At 52.3% G+C, this 22147-nt stretch overlaps 1 protein-coding gene across 2 annotated transcripts; it reads left to right on the top strand.

Annotated features, from left to right (window-relative positions):
* The first annotated feature begins 459 nt into the window (after positions 1–459).
* On the top strand, positions 460–21900 carry Kcnh6 (potassium voltage-gated channel subfamily H member 6). Of its 2 annotated transcripts, XM_087909876.1 has the most exons (13): positions 464–633; positions 1279–1509; positions 6702–6863; positions 6950–7155; positions 9638–10063; positions 11263–11662; positions 12540–12739; positions 12924–13176; positions 16350–16543; positions 18691–18775; positions 19344–19500; positions 20159–20333; positions 21091–21900. In XM_087909876.1, the coding sequence occupies exons 1-13, from the start codon at positions 558–560 to the stop codon at positions 21373–21375; spliced, it is 2850 nt and encodes a 949-aa protein (XP_087766002.1). In that variant the 5' UTR covers positions 464–557; the 3' UTR covers positions 21376–21900. The 2 variants fall into 2 exon arrangements, with proteins under 2 accessions (XP_087766003.1, XP_087766002.1); XM_087909877.1 differs by lacking the exons at positions 19344–19500; positions 20159–20333; positions 21091–21900 and adding an exon at positions 19150–19323 and having other exon boundaries at positions 460–633.
* The last annotated feature ends 247 nt before the right edge of the window (positions 21901–22147 follow it).

Here is a 22147-nt window from a genome sequence, read left to right as displayed (position 1 = left end):
TAGACCTGCTGGAAGGCATTTGTGGGCAAGACAAAAGTGTCCTGTTGCCACAGTCAGACTAGCAGCCAAACCCTGGAGATAACTTTCCACAAAAGCCTGCCTGAAGCCCCTAACAACTCCTGCCCTTCCTTGCCTGGAAAACTGCCCTTCAGTACACAGAAGGAATTCAAGGAGATGCTGAGGCCACTGGCCATTTGGATATGAGCTGAAGTTCTAAAGAGTATCCCAGGTCTCCCTAGGGTGATTCAGAGCGCCTGCTGAATCAGAGAAGTTGCCCAGGTCCTGGACCCCGCCTTTCTGCCAGCTCTTGGCTTATTTCAGCACCACGGTGCGGACAGCTCCCGGGCGCGAGCCTCGTGCGGGAGGAGGCGCGCTGAGCCGTGGGCGGGGGAGGATCAGTGAGGGCGGGGAGGGCAGACTCTGGAGGGCGGGCAGGGCCCGACAGCCCTCCCCGGGGGAGGCGCCCACCCTAACCAGAAGCCGCTGAGCCTCAGAACTGACGGGAGACACCAGGAACCAGGTCGCGAGTGACTCTCAGCAAGTGCTGCTACGGAAAGATGCCAGTCCGCAGGGGCCATGTCGCGCCCCAAAACACTTACCTGGACACCATCATCCGCAAGTTCGAGGGTCAAAGTAAGTGTGAAGTTTTGGGGTGTGGGGCACTATCTGCGTGCCGGTTGGATGGCAGCAGGGGCCAGACTCTGTACTAACTTCTGATGGGGTAGAAGGAAAAGGAGGCCAAAGGGAGGGTTAGGTTCTGAATACATAATGCTTCGTTTTGATGTCCCCAATACCTCCTCCTATGTTCTCTCTCTGGGGCAGAATGCAGCTCTTAAACCTCCCACAGCAGTTTCCTTGGTGTCCCAAACCCTGGCCTCCCGTCTCAGTCACTGTCCCACTTACCCCTCCAGACCTCCCATGCCTCTCTTGACTTCCTGCTTTTCACCCAATAAGCTTGTCTGACTCCCAGATGGTCCCAGTCCTGCTTCCTGGTTCTGACCCTAACTGTCCTGGTCTTTCCTCAGCCCCCAGACCTGACTTCGGCACCCCTACTTTTCTGTTCCCTGACACGGTCATCCCCTCAGGGGAATAACCTTCCCCCAGGACTCTTGGTCCTCCCACCCCACCCTCCTTCGACCTCCGCCTCCTTCATTCTGGTCCCTGCCTGCTCCTGCATAAAAATCCCCTTCTCAGCTGCCATCGGCCCCTCTAATCTTCGTCTCCCGGCCACCTCTGTCTGGCTGCCAGGGTCTTCCTACCTTTCACCTCCCGCTCCAGGTCGCAAGTTCCTCATCGCCAACGCACAGATGAAGAACTGTGCCATCATTTATTGCAATGACGGCTTCTGTGAGCTCTTTGGCTACTCCCGGGTGGAGGTGATGCAGCGACCCTGTACCTGTGACTTCCTCACCGGCCCTAACACTCCAAGCAGTGCTGTGTCGCGCTTGGCACAGGCCCTGCTTGGGGCTGAAGAGTGCAAAGTGGACATCCTCTACTACCGCAAGGATGGTGAGACACAGTTGGGCCAAGGGTTCTGTGGGCTGTCTTTCTCATCCATCACAGAGTGGGCTGGGGGAAGGGTTGGACCTAAGAGTCAAAGACAAGTTCTAGCCTCGCTCTGGGCCTCAGTTTTATTAGTAGAGGGAGGCAATGGGCCCTGGATGTCTTTTAAGGGACTTGAGACCAGGCTGAGCCAACTCTTGGTCTAGGACAGAGGTTCGTTCTTGCTCTACCTTTTCTCTGCCATTTCCTGGCTACCCATTCTGTCACTGTCAGCCCCAGCTGTCAAGCAGCTGGGATGGAAATTAACCTTCCCTCATCTCTGTCTGCTCTGGGGATTAAGGGAGGAGCCAGCCCCCAAGGCCTCTATGGCTAGCCAATGCATGGGGGCTGCTGACTGGAAAAGAAGACTGGGCCTGGTTCACTTAAGTCCATCTCTTTGGGAGGATAGGGTCTTGGCTTTGCCTTCACCAGGTAATTTACCCAGCTGGCCCTTGTATTGTTACTGTTGCCCAAGTCCTCAGAAAGCTGGACAGAAACACAAGCCAGGAGCTGAGGACCAAGAGACCAGCAGTATTTTGGGTCTCCCTTCAGGAGATGGGTTCCTGAGTGGATGAGGATAGTGGAGCTACAACCAGAAACTGAAAGTCTTGCAGAAATCACTGGGGTCTTCCCACCCAATCTGGTTCTGCATCAGAACTACCTGGGACCTTGTTTTGCAAAGCATCCCTTCCCCAGAGAGAGCCTGACTCATAAGGTACAAGATGAAGCCAGGCAGGTGTAACTGGAAAAAGACATCTCCCCAGTGGTTCTACTTTGCTGCCAATTTTAAGAACCTCTGGTTTAAATAACTCCCTTCATTCCATAGGTGTGGTAGGCCCTTTCCCGAGATCCCATTGTCAGGGACCAACTGGAACCTTCCTTTGGAGATGTTTGTTCTGAGTAATCCCAAGGAAGAAAGGACCTTAACTCTCTCCAAGCTTGGAGACAAGAGTTTGGGGGTAAGAAACACCCAGAAGAGAGAAGCTGCCCCCATGGAAAAGAGCATGAGGACCATCAGAGTGTGCAAACAGGGCAGGCACCTCTAGATTGGGACAAAGGGGTGCTAAGAGCCCAAGTCCCAGAGGCTTGGTGTGTGCATGGAACGTGTGTGTGTGTGTGTGTGTGTGTGTGTGTGTGTGTGTGTGTGTGGTGTTTATGGGCTTCCAGGGGCTTCTCACTCAGATCCTGGCCACCCACTGGTTGTCCCTTTCTGCCACTAGCCAAGAGAGTCACAGGTAGGAGATGCTGCCATAGAGGAAGAGAACAGCGGGAGACTGTGAAGAATCTGGCTTAGGTGGGCTGTACTCACAGGGTTAATTAACAAAGTCAGAATATTTTTAAAAGCTGTGACTTCACCTCTCCACATCATTGCAAGGAAGAGGTGACAGTCAGAGGAGGGAGAAGGGTCCCCAAGGAACAAGACACAACAGGAAGTGAAGGTGGCAAGGGAGTAGGTCCTTTCTGTGTCTTTGCTTGACCCCAGAGTTTTACCTGTACCCCCAAAGAGTAAGGGACAACCCTAGATCCTGGGAAGGGAATCAGAGCTTTCAGACCCATAGATATCTGGACAAAGGGCAAAGTTCAAAGCCAAGTTTTGGCCTCTGAGATCAAGATTCAGATCTTTAGAAGTTTGTCGAGGTTCTTTAGGCAACAGAAAGGACCCTGGGAACTTAGTCTTGGAGACTGGCTCCGGATAAAAGCAGAGAATTACCATATGTCTGATGCTCTGTCATTCCATGCTTCACCCTTTCATCACCAGGCCTTCCTTGTCCTGTTATTTAACCTCTGGACCATCCTTAATTGACCTGAAACCAAAAAGAGCCTGCATTGCCCTGTGGTGCTCAGATAATTTATGTCCACACTAACATTCCACTCTGACCATGGGACTCTTTTTTTAAAAAAAAAAACTTTTTTTGTTTTATTTATTTATTTATTTATTTATTATGTATGCAACATTCTGCCTCCGTGTATGCCCGCATGCCAGAAGAGGGCGCCAGATCTCATTACAGACGGTTGTGAGCCATCATGTGGTTGCTGGGAACTGAACTCAGGACCTCTGGAAGAGCATCCAGTGCTCTTAACCACTGAGCCATCTCTCCAGCCCCATGGGACTCTTTTTTTTTTTTTATAAAGTCATATGCATTACACAGTCTTGCCGAAAGTCATCCTCACGGTGACCTCTTCTCTTTCTCTCTGCCCCAACCCCTGACACCAGGACGGTGGGAAAGGGCCCTGAACACAGCTCTAGCTGGTTTATTTATAACCCCCTCACACTATTTTCTTTTTGAGACAGAGTTTCTCTGTGAAACCTTGGCTGTCCTGGAAGTCACTCTGTAGACCATGTTGGCCTCGAACTCACAGAGACCCACCTGCCTCTGCCTCCTGAGTGCTGGGATCAAAGGCATGCGCCACCATGCCCAGCTTTCTGTTACCCTTTAGAAGGGTAATCTATTGAAAACTCAAGTCACAGTCTGTATCAACAGAGCTACAATTGTGTGTCTGCATAGCCGGCTCACAGACCAGGGTACTTGATAAAAATGACCCTATCCGAAAACCGTAGAAATCAGAGCCTTTCCCCCATCTCCTTGTCAGAAAAGAAAATTCCCAACAGTTAAGGAAGGGAGACTATGGCAGGGCTAGAACCATTAATTGTCCAGAGGGAGGCACAGGCTGCACTCAGGTCCTTGACCCCTGCATCTGCCTTGATGGACACCTCCAGAGGGTCTAGCCCTGCTTGCCTTCACCAGGCAATACTATATTGAACCCAAACAAAAGTCCCTGGTCCCCAAGCTAGACTAGAGGAGACCTGGAATTTCTCTGGTCTGTAGCTCCTGATACAGAGGACAGGGCAAGGGTGAAGTCAGGGACAGTCCTCACTCTCCCTCTGTGTCTTCCACATGCTCACCCACAAATGCCAGAATGGTAAAGCCAGGAGCAGCATGATGCAGCTGGCAGTATCAGCTTGCCGCATCAGCCCCAAATGGCTCTCAAACCAGCGCTAGGTGCAGTGCACATAAAGAGACTGGGGCAGAGCAAGGGGTGTGGCTTAGTGGTAAAGCATTTATCTTGCATGCATGAGGTCCTGGGTTTCAAACTCAGACCCCCCCCAAAAAAAAAACCATAAAAGATAACAAAGAGGCTATGTTGAAGAGAAGGTGAGGGTCAGGATGGGGAGGGGAAAGGGATGTAAGTCATGCGAAACAAGATGCACATAGCCAAGGGATAGAAGAGCAGAAGTGGGGTTCTAGGGGCCAGACAAATGCACTGATCTTGATCGGAGAAGAACACTCCTAGAAGGAAGAAGCAGGCAGAGACGGGCTCTTCCTCCAGGGACCAATCACAGACACTGGCACACTGCCACTCCTGAGCACAAGCAAGAACAATTTACTTCCTCTTCTACTCACCCAGTTACTTGTGACCTCTGAGCCACAGGTACGAGGATAGCCAGATTAGGTTGTAGGTAGAGACAGTACCCTGGCTTTTGGCCAATCCTCCTAGACCCCTGCCTACCACCAAAGTAGCTGGCATAGTGGGTGGGACATGAAAAGTCATACAAGGACTGTACCAGCTTCCCAGCTCTTACTAATAGGAGGGTACATTCCAAGTCTGTGCATCAATGGGGGTATGACCAGTTGGAACTAGCCCTGTGAACTCCCAGGGACATAGAAAGTCTGGTACACCTGCCCTTCTGCCCAGCTCTACCCCTCCCCCACTTGGTACTAGGCTGATTTCCCCAGTACCAGAGAGACTGGGAGCATAGTGCGTGGCCTTAGGGACAGGAACATCACCAGGCCCCTCACTGACCAGAGTCCCTGCAGCACTATGAGACCGAGAGTAAGTAGTTCAACAGGCAGGCAGTGTCTCTGGTGTGGATGTCTCCCCTGGGCCCGGGCAGCAGCTGGCAGATGGCTGCCTGGTGCCTATGAGTCCAGGAATCTGATCCAGGAGATTCCTTGCTCCCTGGGGGAAAAGCGGGAGGGAGAATGGGGAGGCACAGTTGCACCCCAGGTTCGAAAGTGAATGCTAAGTCAGGGAAAGATGAAGAGTGGTTCCAGCGGTCCCCGCAGTACCAGCGCCCCTACTAGACAGCTCACATCCTTTGCCCCCCCCCCCCCACATTCACTCAAGCTTGCTCTCCTCGTTGATCAGCAATCCTGGGGACAGGTGACACAGACTCAAACCTGCTCTCTGGAAAAGCAGCTTGGTTTTCTGACTTGCATGGTCACCTGAGCCTGCTGTCCCTGGGGATCCTTTTGGAACTGACACCTAACAATAACTTGAGTTAAGACTTATAGTAAACCTAAGGGGCATCTACTCCCAGGCTGGACTCTGAGATAGACAGCATCTTAACTCATATTGACCCACCTGCCAATGAGTCAATGGTGTGACTCTAGAGCAAGGGGAGGGTAGCGTGCCAACAGCTGGGGCTGAGATGGTAAGATGTTCTGTTTCCACAATGCCTTCTCCCCACCCCCACCCCCACTTTGGATCAAACCCTTTCTACTCCTTGGTCCCTGCTTCTGCCTGGGGCCGCCATTCCAGCTCTATCCTCAACGATGAGGCCCTTTTCCTTTTCCCTGAATCTCTTATCTGCTGAGAAACTAGGGGTCCTCACCCCGTGTCTCCTGCCAGCTCCAGCAAATCAGTTTCTCAGAGCTCTTCTTTGCCTGCTGCCAGGACCTCCTAAGGCCTAATGTGCCAGTTGGCTTCCTGCCCAGCTCTTGATGTGTTCCTAGCAAGTTGCTTCTAGCGTCAGGGAAGCAGGCATCTTGGTGGGATGGCTGTATAGGAGCTGAGCCCAGGGCCATCCAGAGCTACAGGAGGATGGCATGCCCTCCCTCACTGCCCCCACTTAATCCACCCCCATCTGCTCTGTTTTAATTACCACAGAAGCAAACCTCAGGGCTAAGCTCTGAGCTGCGGGCTGAGCATGAACTGGACCTGATGCCACATTATCTCTAATGAGCAGCTCTGCCCTGTAGAAGCGGGGGCAGGGGGAAGCACTTGCTGGACAGCTTCACCCACCCTCTGCCAAATAGCTCTGGTCACTGTCCAGGCCTCTTCTCTGCAGTGGCTATCTTTCATTTGACTTTCATTCGGACTACTGCAGGAAGGGCCTCCTCAGTAACCAACCCTATCCCCCATAATGGGATTTGCAGCCTCCAGCTTCCGCTGCCTGGTCGATGTAGTACCTGTGAAGAATGAGGACGGGGCTGTCATCATGTTTATCCTCAATTTTGAGGACCTGGCCCAGCTCCTGGCCAAAAGCAGCAGTCGAAGCCTGACCCAGCGTCTGTGGTCACACAGCTTCCTGGGCTCTGGTGAGTACTGTGGGGGTAGCAGTAGCGAGAATGGGTCAAGGCCACCACCCTGGCCCTGGCTGCTCTGACCCTCATCCTGATTTCAGAGGGCTCTCACAGCAGACCAAGTGGACAGGGGCCTGGCCCAGGCAGGGGAAAATACAGAACCGTCAGCCAGATCCCTCAGTTTACACTCAACTTCGTGGAGTTCAACCTGGAGAAACACCGCTCGGGCTCCACCACGGAGATCGAGATCATCGCTCCCCACAAGGTGGTGGAGCGGACACAGAATGTCACTGAAAAGGTTACCCAGGTATGGGTCTGCAGGGCAGGGGTGGTGGGCTGTGTCAGACCTCCAGGGTCCTTTCCAAGGCCTTGGACCTCAGCTCTTCTGAGGTGTGACTTGTCAAACCCCCTCACATCTTGATCTGAGTCTTCCTCCTCCCGTACAATTTGAGTCTGGCTCTTAAGGCATAAAGGTTTGCTGTGAGACCACGTCCCAGCTCCTGAAACCACCAGAGGTTGAGATTAGCAAGGCCCGTGAGTTCCTCCTAGGCCTAGAGATGCCAGAAATGTAAGAGAGAGCACACAGGCCACCGTAGGGCCTGCTTAAGGCTCTGTGGAACAAGGATTGAGACCATACAAAGAAAAGGAGAGGAAAAAGGATGGTATGAGCCCTGCCACAGCCACTTACAGTGGATGGTGGCCACTCCCCCCTCAGTATGCACGCAGGATGCCTGCCAGAGGCAAGGCAGTGCTGGTACCGCTAGCTAACTTTGAATTATCGGGAATCCACCCCTAAATGCCCCTCCTGTGCAGCTGCTATTTGGTCAGCCCAAGGCAGATGTCCCTTCCTGAATCCTCTCTTTCAGCTGACCCCACAGTTCCTTCTCATGGGGCTTGTAGGCCTGCTTCTTCCAGAGGGAAATGAATAGAACCCTGCTGGAGACTTGAGTGACCAGGATCTGGGCACTGACTCACTATGTGACCTTGGACAAAGGACACCCCTACCTTTGAGCCTCAGAGCTATCAAATGCAGGAAAGAGTTAGACCAAATGGTCTCTGAGGACCCACTGACATTAAGTAGTGCCAACTCAGGAGACAGAATGAGCTTTGTTAAGTCATGGACAAGAGTTAGGGCACCAATGAACAAGGGACTGCGAGGGACAATCCTTTTCCTGCCCCTTCTCATCTGAGGCACAGCCAGCGTCAGGTCCCAGGTGTGGAGGAGACCATTTAGCCTCACAGACAGGACTAAGAAAAGATCTGGCAGAGAGGAGAGTTCTGGCATCCCAGGGTGTGGCAATATGACCTGCCACTTTGCATCAGGGTTCAAGCTGCCAGGGATGCTTTGGTGGGTCCTGGTTGAAAGTTCATGTGGACCCAGAGCTGGCCTGGTGAAGAGACATGGGCTATTGGGCTGAGTAACCGTGGGGTCAGGACTGCATAGAGGAATAGAGAAAACAAAATGAAAAAAGAAGTTCCCAGTCTATGTGGGATCCCAGGCAGGTTCCTGGGAAAATAGACAATGGGCAAAGGCCGAAAGACAGACAGCAGAACACTGTGACTCCCACTGAGGAGTCTGGATGCCAGATCGGGACGACTTTAGTGGAAATCAGTCCTCAGATTGGTTTCTTTCTTCCTGTGATCCCATTTACTGATGATCTTGTCTGCAAGATCGAGCAAAGCCTTGCATGGCTGATATCCTTAAAACGGAACTGATAGTGGAGGACTCAGTGGTCAATCCCTCATGAATCCTACCATTTTGGAACAGTGTCAAAAGAGGAGGATGGAGTAGGAATGACCCGGAAACAAACAGATCCATCGTGTTTAATCACAAGCCTATGCAGTTTGTTGTCCTGTCTTACACACAAGGGAACAGGGGTATCACAGGTTACACGGCTTGTCCCAAGGCACAGATGAAACAAATAGCAGCCCTGGAATTTAGCCAGGAGTGCCTGGCTTCAAAACATATGCGCTTCCTAATACCCCAGATGCCTTGTTTCATGCTAGGCAGCTGGAAGAGCCTGGGAATTGTTGGCTTCTGTCTTAGCAACTGTCCATTGTTATAGTCTTGGAGGCAAGGGAACAAAGACCGAGGAAGCACTTTACAGATTATAATGATTCATGAGGTTTATAGATGGAGCTCCATGGAGCCCAGGACCTGTTGAGTGTCCATACTGGCTCAACTCTAACCCCAAATTTGGCTCTTTCTATGGGATGTTCTGAGAGTTGGTCCAGGGAGGACTCTCACTGGCCCTCAGGAGTCAAGATTCATCTGGAAGTGACTTGTTTCCATCAAGAGCACCAAATTTAGGTTGGTGAGGAGGTTAGTTCAATGGTAGAGCACTTGTCTGTCATGTATAATAAGGCTGTGGGTTTAATCTATAGCTCTAAAACAAACAAATACATAAACAAACAGAACCAGTAGGCCTCCAAAACCTATTGAAGACAAACAGCCTACCAAACTATCTCAACCCAGGCTCTTCCTTGTAAGACAATCAAGATGGTGCTAGCCCTGGCCCTGCTCACCCCAAGAGGGGCTGTTTCTGAGAAAGCTTGGGCTTCCTGGGATCAACCATGTGGCAGGGCTATGTTCTCCTCTTCTCCTCGACCTCCTCCCAACATGCCTGTCCCTTTATGAACCTGCTCCTTTGTGTGACCTTCCTTTGTCACCCTGCCTTTCATGACCTTTGTGACCCACCCACAGCTCCCCCCCCCACGCCAGACCTACCCGTAGATCTGTCTTACTAGTGTTGGCTGTTCCCCCTGATCACCCATGGCTTCCATCCCAGGTCCTGTCCCTGGGTGCAGATGTACTGCCAGAGTACAAACTACAGGCACCGCGCATTCACCGAGGTACCATCCTACACTACAGCCCCTTCAAGGCCGTGTGGGACTGGCTTATCTTGCTTCTGGTCATCTATACAGCGGTCTTCACGCCCTACTCCGCTGCCTTTCTGCTCAGCGACCAGGACGAACCCCAGCGTGGTAGCTGTGGCTATACCTGTAGCCCCCTCACTGTGGTGGACCTCATCGTGGACATTATGTTTGTCGTGGATATCGTCATCAACTTCCGAACCACCTACGTCAACACCAATGACGAGGTGGTCAGCCACCCCCGACGAATTGCTGTGCACTACTTCAAGGGCTGGTTCCTCATCGACATGGTGGCTGCCATCCCTTTTGACCTGCTTATCTTCCGCAGTGGCTCGGATGAGGTGAGCACACCTGTTGCGTGCGAGCAGCCATGCCGGCCCCTCCTTGCCTCGTAGCTGTGGTGTGCATCACTGCTGCAGACAGCAGATGGGAACAGAGGGGGCTCAGACACGGGCAATCTCCCAGCCTCAGAGAAAGACTAGCGATGCCTCCAGACTTAGGGGGCCATCCCACTGCCCCTCTCTCTTAGCAAGCCCAATTAGAGGACTAGGCTGCCAGTTGATCTAGAATTCTGCTGTCTGTGGTACAGACATACTATAGTCCTAGTCCTTATGCTACGTTGTGAGCCGTTCTCACCATGGAGTTAGAAAGGGCTGCACAGGCTGCTTCCCTATGCATCTCTTCATCCCTTCTGGCCTCTGCCCTTCTCTATGCCCAGTCTGCTTCCTGTGGGTAACATAAGAACATCTTCATACCATGCTGCCTTCTGGGTTCCAGTCATTCTCCAATCACCCCTGCCTATCCAGCAGGGGATATCAAGTATATGCTGACTCCCAAATCCCCCCTGTTGAATCATCCCTAAGTCCTCCCCTTTTCTTTCTACCCCGCTGCCCCTGCCTACACTGAGGAGCCTTCATCTCTACCTTTTCCCCAGGCTTTGTCCCCTCTACACAGCAGTCAGGGCAAGTCTCGGATCTCTTAGCCAGCCCTACCATGCGTCCCTCAGAACCTCCCATGGCTCCCAACGCCTTTGGAGTTAAAATAAAGACCTTTCTGGATCCTCAGACCCAATGGAGTGGCCACACTCACCTTCCAAGACTCCTTTCTCACTGTCCCGTTGCCTCCTACTCTGAGCTTCAAGCTGAAGGTTATACTTGGTTTCCCATATGGAAACCACTATCCCTCCACACCCCCATGGCCCTGTCCCAAGTTCCCCTCGTTCTCCCTCCCGTCTGCCAGGAGAAGTGGCTTCCTCCCCATCTTGCACTCCCTCCAGCATCATCTCTATGCAGCCCCCTCTGACCTGCTCCTGCTCCCGTTGAACGTCTCTCCCAGCATCCTAAACATTGTTTTGCACCTTGGCTGAGAACCCCTTACGGTTCTTGCCTTATATTCTACTGCCCAGTGTCTGGTACTTTCCTGCGTGTTTGTGGAATGGCTGTGGCATAGCAACTGCAAAAGAACAGATGTGAGCCTTGAACACACCCTTTTGAGAGCTGACCGTCCCTCCCTGGCTTTCTCCACCTTTCTCTGCCCCCAGACCACCACCTTGATCGGGTTACTGAAGACGGCGCGCCTCCTGCGGCTGGTGCGTGTGGCTCGGAAGCTGGACCGGTACTCTGAGTATGGCGCCGCCGTTCTTTTCCTGCTCATGTGCACCTTTGCGCTCATCGCCCACTGGCTGGCCTGCATCTGGTACGCCATCGGCAACGTGGAACGACCCTACTTGGAGCCCAAGATTGGCTGGCTGGACAGCTTGGGTGCACAGCTCGGCAAGCACTACAACGGCAGTGACCCAGCCTCGGGACCCTCTGTACAGGACAAGTATGTCACGGCCCTCTACTTCACCTTCAGCAGCCTCACTAGCGTGGGCTTCGGCAACGTGTCGCCCAACACCAACTCGGAGAAGGTCTTCTCTATCTGCGTCATGCTCATTGGCTGTGAGTGTGACCTTGTCCTAGGCAGGGTGCTACCCGGTGTGTGCAGCATGTGGATTTGTGTGTGCGTGCGCGTGTATCATTCATGGAGAGATTTTAAGCAACTGTTGAGACGCTGCTCTGGGCAAAGTCATTTGCAGGGCACAATGTAAAATAAAACATGGAGTCCTTGTTTAAAGATTAGTTTTAAAAATTAGGTGGTGACAGTTGAGAATAACCTGGGCTCTTAGCACAGGCTATGTGCCATGACGTTGGTCCTACCAGCCACTCCTTTGAGCGCTCACAGAAGTCCAAGTCAAATTCCCTTAAGAACCTAGTTTCCAGAGGAGAAGCCAAAGGTCTTGACTTTGTCAGAGACCCACAGCTAGGAAGTCTCTAGTCCTAGGGCCAGCCCAGGGGTCAGCTGGGAGGCTGGGTGCTCATAGTCTTGGCACAGAACTCCCTGCCTCCCCAAACACCCGGTTTAAAAACTCTAGAGGTGGTGTGGAAATTTACACATTAGGTTGTCATGTTCGAAGTATTTAGAAAAACAAAAACAAGGAAATGGAAAGGGGGGGGGGAGGTGAAAATGAGAGGCCAAGAGTTTCCCCTGTATTTTATTTTTGCAACTCAAAGGAGAAAACAAATCTGAGCTTGGAGGGGGAAAATGCCCTAGTTCTTTCTTGGAAGAAGTCTGGCCTCATAGCCTGGAAGACGCCAGGTGGCACAAAGTAGAGCAAGGAGGGCAGTAGCCCGGGCACCTTTGTCCCTAGTGTGTGCCAGTGCTTGGCGCCTCTGCTCTCACCATGGACAAAGAGGGGGGCTTACCCGGGGTGCTGCAAAGACTGGGAAGCCAGGAGTCACTCAAGAGCCCCTCATTCACATTTCGCCCCGCCCCCAGCCCTTATGTACGCCAGCATCTTCGGCAACGTGTCGGCCATCATCCAGCGCCTGTACTCCGGCACTGCGCGCTATCACACGCAGATGCTGCGTGTCAAGGAGTTCATTCGCTTCCACCAGATCCCCAACCCGCTGCGGCAGCGCCTGGAAGAGTATTTCCAGCATGCCTGGTCCTATACAAACGGCATCGACATGAATGCGGTGAGGCCTGGAGCCCTAATGAGGAGTGGGTGGGCCACCAGCTGTGACTCATGCCCTGGGGGAGGTCCAGGGCCCGGTGCAGCCTGTCCCACACCCCTACTTCCCACACCGCACCGCACCCACAGCACCCACAGCCCCAGCTCAGAGGGACTCGCTACGCCCCCCCCCCCCCCCCCCGCCGCAGGTGCTGAAGGGCTTCCCTGAGTGCCTGCAGGCTGACATCTGCCTGCACCTGCACCGTGCGCTGCTGCAGCACTGCCCCGCCTTCCACGGTGCCAGCAAAGGGTGCCTGCGAGCCCTGGCGGTCAAGTTCAAGACCACGCATGCGCCACCTGGGGACACGCTGGTGCACCTGGGCGACGTGCTCTCCACACTCTACTTCATCTCTCGAGGCTCCATCGAGATCCTTCGCGATGATGTGGTCGTGGCCATTCTAGGTGAGTCATGGGGGTTGACCTGGACCTTGAGGTTGGAGAGGACCTACCCGGACCGCCTTCTTCCTAATGAGTAGCATGGTGCCTTTTACTGACCAACCATGGGCCAGGTTGCTCATCAGAGAGATTTTTATTTTTATTTTTTTAGGTTTTGTTGTTTTTGTTTTGTTCTGTTTAATGATTTATTTATTTGTATTTTATGTACATTGGAGTTTTGCTTGCAAGTATGTCTGTGTGAGGGTGTGGGAATTCCCTGGAACTGGAGTTACAGACAGTTGTGAGCTCCCTTGAACCCAAGGTCCTCTGGAAGAGAGCAGTCAGTGCTCTTAACTGTTGAGCCATCTCTCCAACCCTTAAATGCTTTTTGTTTTGTTTAAAATGTTTTGTAATTTATTCATTGTGCAGAAATACGGCAGCAGGTAGAGGTCACAGAACGACTTGGCCCGTTTGCCCCTTCCACCATGTGGATTCTGGCAATCGAAAGTAGGGTTGTCAGGCTCGGCCACAAGCCCTTTAATTTCCTGAGCCATCTTGCTGGCCCCAGCGAGTTTTATACCTAGCCTAAAGAATCCTTAGCACACTTAGCACAGCTCTTTGCCTGTCATGTGACCTCGGGCAAGTCTGCTGACTTCAAGTACCTCGGGGTCCTCTACCTGCATCTTCCTTGTTCTTGACCCCATGTCTCCAAGTCTAACATCAGCCATATCCCATCTTGATCTCCGTGACCTGGTCTCTTCCAGCCCCCTCTACCCCCCCTTCTCCATCACCCTGCCCTCCTCAGTGGCTGGTCACCCAGGGCTGACACTCTGCTCTCACCCCACTTGACCGCCTCACCTGGGCCAGCCCCTTGCTCCCACAGCCACAGGAATCCTCAGAGCTGTGTCCCAGTCCCAAGGTCTCCTTAGATCAAAACAGGTAGACTTCTGGGAGTTGCTGGGAATGTGGCTGTTGGTAGGGAGCTTGCCTAGCATGTGTGACGGCCTGGATTCCATGAGCGATACATGCTCAAAGGTAGCCTAGGCTCTGAGAGACCCTGTGAGAATATATATATATATATATATATATATATATATATATATAATAAAATTTTTAAAAAGCCAGACCTGATACAATAGATCCCAACTTCACACCATCACTTTCCCTCAAGGGTGGCCTCTTCAGCGTTTCTGCCCTTCTATCGTCTGGGCTAAAGCCAACTGCAGGAGCATCCTTCCAGTTTCCAGTCCCCTGCCCCCATCCTGTCATGCACAGAACATTCTTGCCCTTACTAACAGAGCTGCTTTCCACTCCGGCCTCCACTGGGTCCGTCCTCCTGGGCAGGCATGGGGAGCCGCGTCCTGAGGCCGTGCCTTAGGTGCATCCTCAGTTCTTCACTTCCTAGAAGTCACCTACGACACATCTGCACAGATCCCTCTGTCACTCAGAACCCTTTGGTGGGTCCCTGTGGTCTGTGGACACATGTAAACCCCTGATGCCACCTAGTCGGTTCACTCTGAGCCCAGTCTTCCTGCCCCAGCTCCATGCTGCAGCTAAACAACTCTAACTCGTCACGCCGTGACTCCGGTGCTCTGTTCACGCTGCCATCCTGTCTTCAGAGCCCACCCTGTACCTGGCAGGTAGACCCAGTCGGTCTCCCAATCGGCTGGCCTACAGCACAGACTCCCCCGAGTTCTTCCCTTTCACCCAAGCCATGTTACCACCTGCATGGAGGATAATTAATATTAATAATTAAGAAGCTGGCCCAATTTAAGTTTCAGTGAAAGATAAGAAATCCTCTCATTTTGTCCCCAGTAGAAATAGGCATTAGATCGTAATTTTTCATGTGTAAAAAGAAAAATGAGGGTTGGTATTACATTGCCTGGATATCCAGGTTCAGGGTCCATGTGTGAGCTAGGCAAGTTCCTTTTTTCTCTAACGCTCAGTTCCCTTCCTTCCATCCTGTTCTCTTGGTGGCACAAGCCTAGCCTCCATCTATCCCTCTGTCTGTGTGAAACTGTTAGTGTCATTTGTACAGGGCCACAAAGCTGAGGCGGCCGGACTTTCCTGGGGGTAGTAGGAGTCAAAATGCTAAGGTCCATGGCCCTTGTGACTCTGGCCTCTCTCTCAGCCTTAGCTATGCAGGGATGAATGAGCACATTCTGTTTCTCATACCCAAATTCCCTTCCTTCTGGGGGCCCAGCCCTTGATTCTCTTGGACTTTTACTCCTGAAAGCCCCTGCTTCCTTGTCCTAATGATAGGCAGTATGAGCCCCTCCTTCTTTCAGGGCCCAGAGCGCTTGGTTGCATCCGGTTCTAAGACAGATAATTTTGTAACCTTGGCAACTTAAGTGCCTGCCTTTTAGGGATTTGAAGGGCTCCTTATGGGAGAGTCTCTTGCTCATGTTAATATCCCATTGCCAGCCTAGCTCCTGGCTCTGAAAGGACCCAGTGCTTGTATTACCAATCTTGACCATCTGCCCTATATTCACCCCGAGTCCATCTCTCCTTGTGCGTGGGGCCCCTTGCTTTGGGGGTGGGGACTTTCTCAAATACCACCACCTCTGCCCCTGCAAACAGCACAGTGGAGAAGGTGGCACCATTATACCCATCTGAGGGCTGAAGACACTCAAGTGCAGGTGGGAGGTAGCTCCCCAGGGTCACCCTGCCAGGGCCTGGCTGGTTCCCTACGTGTTCAATGGAGAATAAGAAGACAAAGAAACAGAAGCTCCAGGTCCTGCCCAGGGGATCTGGAAGCTTCCATCCCTAGGTCCTCTGTCGTGTATTCTATAGTGTCAGTGGCTCAAGGGGAGCAGAAGGAAATGGAGCAAGGAACCTCTGGTGTCATTGACTGGCATTGAACCAGAATGGGAACTGTCCCAAAGAGTAGAGACAAAAGAAAAGGACATTCTGTCAGAAGGCGGTTCTGAGGGGCTGAGAGACAAAAGGAGAACCCACGTTCTCAGGGCAGGGGCATCTCTGAAGGAATCTGAGGTAACTGAGGACTGGTTAAAGGCCCTCCTCATACGCCTCTCCATCAAAGCCAGCAATGCACCCTGTCCGCAGACCCCCTCGGCACCCAGTCCCAGCTCTGTGGGATCTCTGAGGTGGGAGGTAGGAAGATCACAGTCAAGGGACCCCCAGAGAAGGTCTTTAAGGGAATCAGACCCTGGATGGACCACCATCCTTCTGGCTGGCAGGGAAGAATGACATCTTTGGAGAGCCCGTCAGTCTCCACGCCAGGCCGGGCAAATCTAGCGCCGATGTACGAGCTCTGACCTACTGTGACCTGCATAAGATCCATCGAGCAGACCTGCTGGAGGTGCTCGACATGTACCCTGCCTTTGCAGACACCTTCTGGAATAAGCTGGAGGTCACCTTCAACCTGCGGGACGTGAGTCTGGGCCTGTGGGCCAGGGTGGTGGTGGTTCAGAGAGCTGGTTGTGGATAGCACTCGGCAGGCCTGCTAAGGAGTTGGCCTGCCTGACCTAAGGGACTCATTTGACCACTGCCCCTTCCCTTCAACTCCTCCTGCATCCTTTGCTGGAGTGCTTCTGTACCTACTATGGCCAACACAGCCCTAACTATAACGATAGCTCCCATTTAGTGATTAGCTACGTGGAACTGAGCTAAGTACTGGGCTTCTTTTATGTTGTTTAATTCAGTCTTGTCCTTGTGTCTGAGTGGTCTTATCTCCATTATCAAAATGACTAAACTAGGGATCAGAGAGGGTAAGTAAATTGGCCAGAGCCATATGGCAAGTAGATGGAAGAGCCAAAAATATGAATTCAAGTTGTCTGATTTTAAAACTCAGGATCTGACATTCACAAGGATCATGGTGCCAGGCGTGGTGATACAGTAGCTGTCTTTTAAGTTTATCACTCAGCAATCCAAGAGAAATAAAGTGACATTTATTTAAAGAGCCAAAGAGGCCATAGGGTATGCAAGAGACATCCAATTTCTGGGGTATCTTAGTTAGGATTAGTATTGCTGTGATAAACACCATGACCAAAATCAAGTTGGAGAGGAAAGGGTTTATTTCATCTTACAGCTTGAAGTCCGTCATCCAAGAGAATCAGGGCAGGTACCTAGAATCAGGGCAGGTACCTAGGCATGGCCTGGGAGTGCTGCTTATTGGCTTTCTCCCATGGCTCTCTCAGTCGGCTTTCACACAGTACTCAGGACCACCATCCCAGGGGTGGGCACTGCCCACAGAGAGCTGGGCTTTCATACATCAACCAGGATAACGCACCATTGGCTTGCCCACAGGTCAATCTGGTGGGGATCATTTTCTCAACTGAGGTTCCCTCTTCCCAAATGACTCTAGCCTGCATCAAGTTGATGTAAAAGTAGCCAGCCCATTCATTTTGCCAAGGAGGGTGAGCGCTACAGGTTCAATGGAAGTTCAGAGGGCCTTCCTGGAGGAAGTCTGAAATCGGCTAGTAAAGAGGGGAGGGAAGACTGCCTGTTGGGTACCATGGCTGGGGCTGGGCACTGAGCCTTGGCACCTCCATTATTCTTGACCACCATTCCCCAGCCTCAGGAAAAGAGCTCTCATGGCCTAGGCCTTGTATACAGCTTCCAGAGCAGTGGTTCTCAACCTGTGGGTTGTGACCACTTTGGGAATTGAATGACTCTTTCACAGGGGTCACCTAAGGACATTGAAAAACACAGATATTTACATTACAATTCATATCACTAGCAAAATTGCAGTTATGAAGTAGCAATGAAAATAATTTTATGGTTGGGGTCACCACAAGATGAGGAACTGTGTTAAAGGGCCACAGTGTTAGGGAGGTTGGAACCAGTGCTCTAGAGTGTGGTGCTGAGGTAGATTTTCTTACTGTGACTGTCCCTTCCCAGGCTGTTCTCCCTGCGGCTCTCTATTCTCTTCTTGAACTGCACAAGAGGCATCCAATAAGCACCCTGCTTGGCTGACCTAGCTATTGGGAGTCATCCGCTGGCCTTTGTGTCCTATAGCTGGACACTAGGGCAGAAGGGATGTGATTTCCATGGTCTTAGTTGGCCTGAGTCAACTATAACCCCGAGGTGCCCCCAAGTCTCATGGTGCCAGAAAGAGGGCAGCCAAGAATGCTCCCATAGATACCACTAGATTGGGGGTTCCAGACCAGTCTTTACCAGAAGACAGAACTCACCGGCCTAGGCTGAGGTGTGAGGTGTTGGGACCCTGGAGAGAAGGCTGTGAGGGAGGAGCCCTTCTTCTGTCCACCCTCATCTTGCCGTTCATAGAACCTTCTCCAGAGACTTTTCCAGGGGACTCTCCTTGGTCACCAGGCATGAGGTGACCATCTCCAAACCTGGTTCCATGCTGGAGGCCCTTTTAGGAGGGAGCCTGTAGGGAGTCACCCAGAGCTCCCAGGGTGCACCCAGAGCTCCCCGGATATGCCCAGATACCTGTCTCTACTTTTTCATCCAGCTGTTACAAGGGCCAGAGAGGGGAACTGGGGACAGGGAGGAACAAAGAAAGAGACCCTGTCCCAGCTCTGGTCCCTGTTACTTGTTGCTCTTGTTCCCTACAAGGCAGATGGGGGTCCCCAGTCATCACCCCAACAGGCCCCAGGCAACCAAGACCCCCAAGGCTTCTTCCTCAATGACAGCCAGTCAGGTGAGTCCAGACAGCCCTTGCCTACCCCCTCCCCAGCCACTCCTAGTGACCCCTCTATTCTGCCTCTCCTTGAAAGAGGTTGTCTCAGCCACTCAATGGTAGGGAAAGATTCTTCCTTGGGCAAAGAGATAGAAGCCTTTCTCCATCTTCCCAGTCCTGCTGGCCTGTGTCCTCTGAGTCAGAGAGGGACAGTTCACTGGTTGCTGGGTGCTGCTTTCCGGGCTGGGTACTAGCCAACTGCCTGAGGTTCTATATCAAGGTACCAGAAGATCCCCACCCCTCCCAGGCTGCAGCTTCATGAGTAATGAGACCAGGGCTAGAAATCCCCATCCTGACCACTCCATTTAAGCTGAGGCCCCCTGTTCCCCTCCCAGGGATATGCCCAGTTGGGTCCTGGAAGACAGACTTCCATAAGAACAGGACCTTGTCCCCAGAGCTCCCGGGTAAGGAGAGCCGCTCGCTCCTCATACTGCATTCCCATGACAAGCAGGGGGAGCACTTGAACTCTGGTGAGAAGGAACAGGCCTGGGGAATCCGATAGCAAAGGCTGTCTCCTTCCCTCCTGAAGGTGCAGCCCCTTCTCTGAGCATCTCGGATGCATCCGGACTTTGGCCTGAATTGCTACAGCAAATGCCCCCAAGTCCTCCAAACCCACAGCAGGACCTGGATTGCTGGCCTCGGGAGCTAGGCTCAAAATTAGAGCAGCTCCAGGCCCAGATGAGCAGGTGAGAACCTCCCTGGCAAGGGTGGGGCAGCTGCAAAAGGATCCGGCTGGGTGTCGGCGCCACCTCCTGGTGGCTTAGGGGTATTGCTGGGTGCACGGTTGGGTTTTAGAATGGCCGACACATTTAGCATAGGTTTCTAATTCTATGTCACTAAGCATAATTCCTTGGAAGGCTTCCTCCAGCAAACCCTAGTACATGCCAAGGAAGCATCTTGGGGGAAGCAGCACAGTCGTGTGCAGGAACAAATTCCAGGGGTCCTTGGAAAGGGGGTGTTTCCTGTGCATGACATAGTGAAAGCTTAAAGGCAAGGAAGGCATGTAACTCATAAGCTAGAGTGTGAGCAAGCTCTGAAATTAACAACTTGGTGCCTCAGTTTACCATATCATAAAATAGGTACAATTATAATACCTGCATCAAAGCATCATTAGGACTGAATGTGGTATGAACCATGCCTGGTCTCTGGTGTCATGAAAGACAAGGATGTCCTCAGGGGAATTTGGGTCAAGGCTGTGGGTCCCAGTGGGGAAATCATTTCAGGTAGCCCCAGGCTGCCATTTCACTCAGTGGGAAGAGGTCGGGTCACAGAATGGAGAGGATTCTTCGGGGTCTGAGCTTCTCTCAGAACCCCGACTTTGACCATGCCTGCTCTGTCTAGCAGACTGGAGTCCCGCATGTCCTCAGACCTCAGCCGCATCCTGCAGCTACTTCAGCAGCCACAGGGCCACACCAGCTGCTTTCTGGGAACCCCTGCCTCCAGTGACCTGGCCTTGTTTCCTGACACTTCAGTGACGCCGAGTGCAGAGCCCAGGCCTCTGGTGGGACACTCTGCACAGGTGAGAGACGAGGGCATCCCCAGGGTTTCCCATCCGCGGCCCAACCTCAGCGTGTCTGTGGTAGGATTAGAAGCTCTATCTCCTGCTGCCCTTCCTGTGATTTACATCACCAGGTAGAGCAGCCTGGACAGGGTGCTGGCAGAGCCCTGACGGTGGTCACAGACCCCACAGCTCAGACAGGTGGACAACAAGACCCTGAGGTTCTCCCACCTCCTTGAGGAGGAGCATCCCAGAGGTCAGAGTGGATCAAGATCTGGCTTAGGGGCTGGGGCAATGACCCAGTTGGGAAAGTGCTTGCCATGCAGTATGAGGACCCGAGTTCAATCACCACCACCCATGTAGAACAAACCGGGTGTGGTAGTATAGATGTGTGGTTCCAGGGCTGGGGAGGGAAAGACAAGTGGAGCCCTAGGGTTCACGGGCCAGCCAGTCGAGCACAGTTGACAAGCCCAAGGTCCTTGTGAGAGACCCTGTCACAAAAAGCAAGGTAGACATCTCCTGAGAAACAACACTTGAGATTGACCTCTGAGTATTTATGTACTCATGCACTGTATACACAAAAATATTCACACACACATGCACACACCCTCATAAACACCCATCCTCACTCATATATACACAACACTCATATATAAATATATATGCATATATATCCATATACACACATTCGTGCCCAGAATGAAGAACTCTGTAGCCTGGCCTGGAGGTGGGGTAGGACTCCGTACACAGGACACCTTCTCTTTTGCCTCTCTCCCAGACCCTAAGCTATGGTGACGTGGACAGACATACTCAGAAGCCCAGGAATTTCTCCCCCAGGATGCGTCACTTGGCTGTGGCAATGGACAAAACTCTGGTACCAGCCTCAGAACAGGAACAGCCTGAGGGACTCCTGTCACCTCTGGCCTCATCTCTGTGTCCCCTGGAAGTACAGGGACTCATCAGCGGTCCCCGCTTTCCCTCCCTTCCCGAACACCTCGACTCTGTTCCCAAGCAGCTGGAGTTCCAGAGACATGGTTCAGATCCTGGCTTCACCAGGAGTTAGGGTCATTGGACCCCAAGATAAAAGTCACCATGAGGGAACTGAAATACCATGAGGTGAAAGTTAAGCCTCTTGGGGGAGCCAGACAGCCCTCGAATGAAACTCTGAAAACCATTTTCTCAGAGAAATACAGACTGCTGAGCCAGGTGAGGATGACCTGAGCAAAGAGGCTCGGGACTTGACCCAGACCCTTCGGGTTCCATATAATCCGCAAGCCAGACAGAGGGCTGCTTCAAAACATCAGTGAAGAAGGGAGGTTTCTGATCTTGAGTCTTGCTTGGGGCTGCATGTGATCGCCTCCCAGCTCAGTTATCCTTTGCCTCAAAAGCCCCGAACTAAGGCCAGGGGCGACCAGACCTTTCACCAAAAACCTCTAACATGGCTGGAGTTGGGGGTATTTTCTCTGTGGTTAGCCTGAAAGACAGAGCTTTAGTCCCCAGCCCCTCTTCCCCTGAGAGTATCATGACAACATCTGGTTCCCTTGGGGACATGCAGTGTCACACAGCTAATAAAGTCTTGAACATTTCATGTTGGGCTAGATGTGTAACTTGTCTGAGCATCCGCAGGTCCACACTGGTGCCGGGGCCCTCTCTGAGCCCTTCTCACACCCAGCCTCTTGGAGATCCGAAGATGTCTCAGCTGAGCCCAGGAGCCGACAGTTTGGGGCCATCTCCAGATGAAGGAAACAGAGATATGGTCTAAGTGTCCACAGAGAATCATGACAATAGTCAGTGTTTGCCCAGTTCTCTACCATCCTGACTGCCCTGCAGACAGT

This window comes from Myodes glareolus, chromosome 9 (genome assembly GCF_982192425.1).
Source record: "Myodes glareolus chromosome 9, mMyoGla1.1, whole genome shotgun sequence".
Taxonomy (NCBI): domain Eukaryota; kingdom Metazoa; phylum Chordata; class Mammalia; order Rodentia; family Cricetidae; genus Myodes; species Myodes glareolus.
Note: the sequence above shows the minus strand (reverse complement) of the source record. Positions and strands in the feature narration are given on the sequence as shown.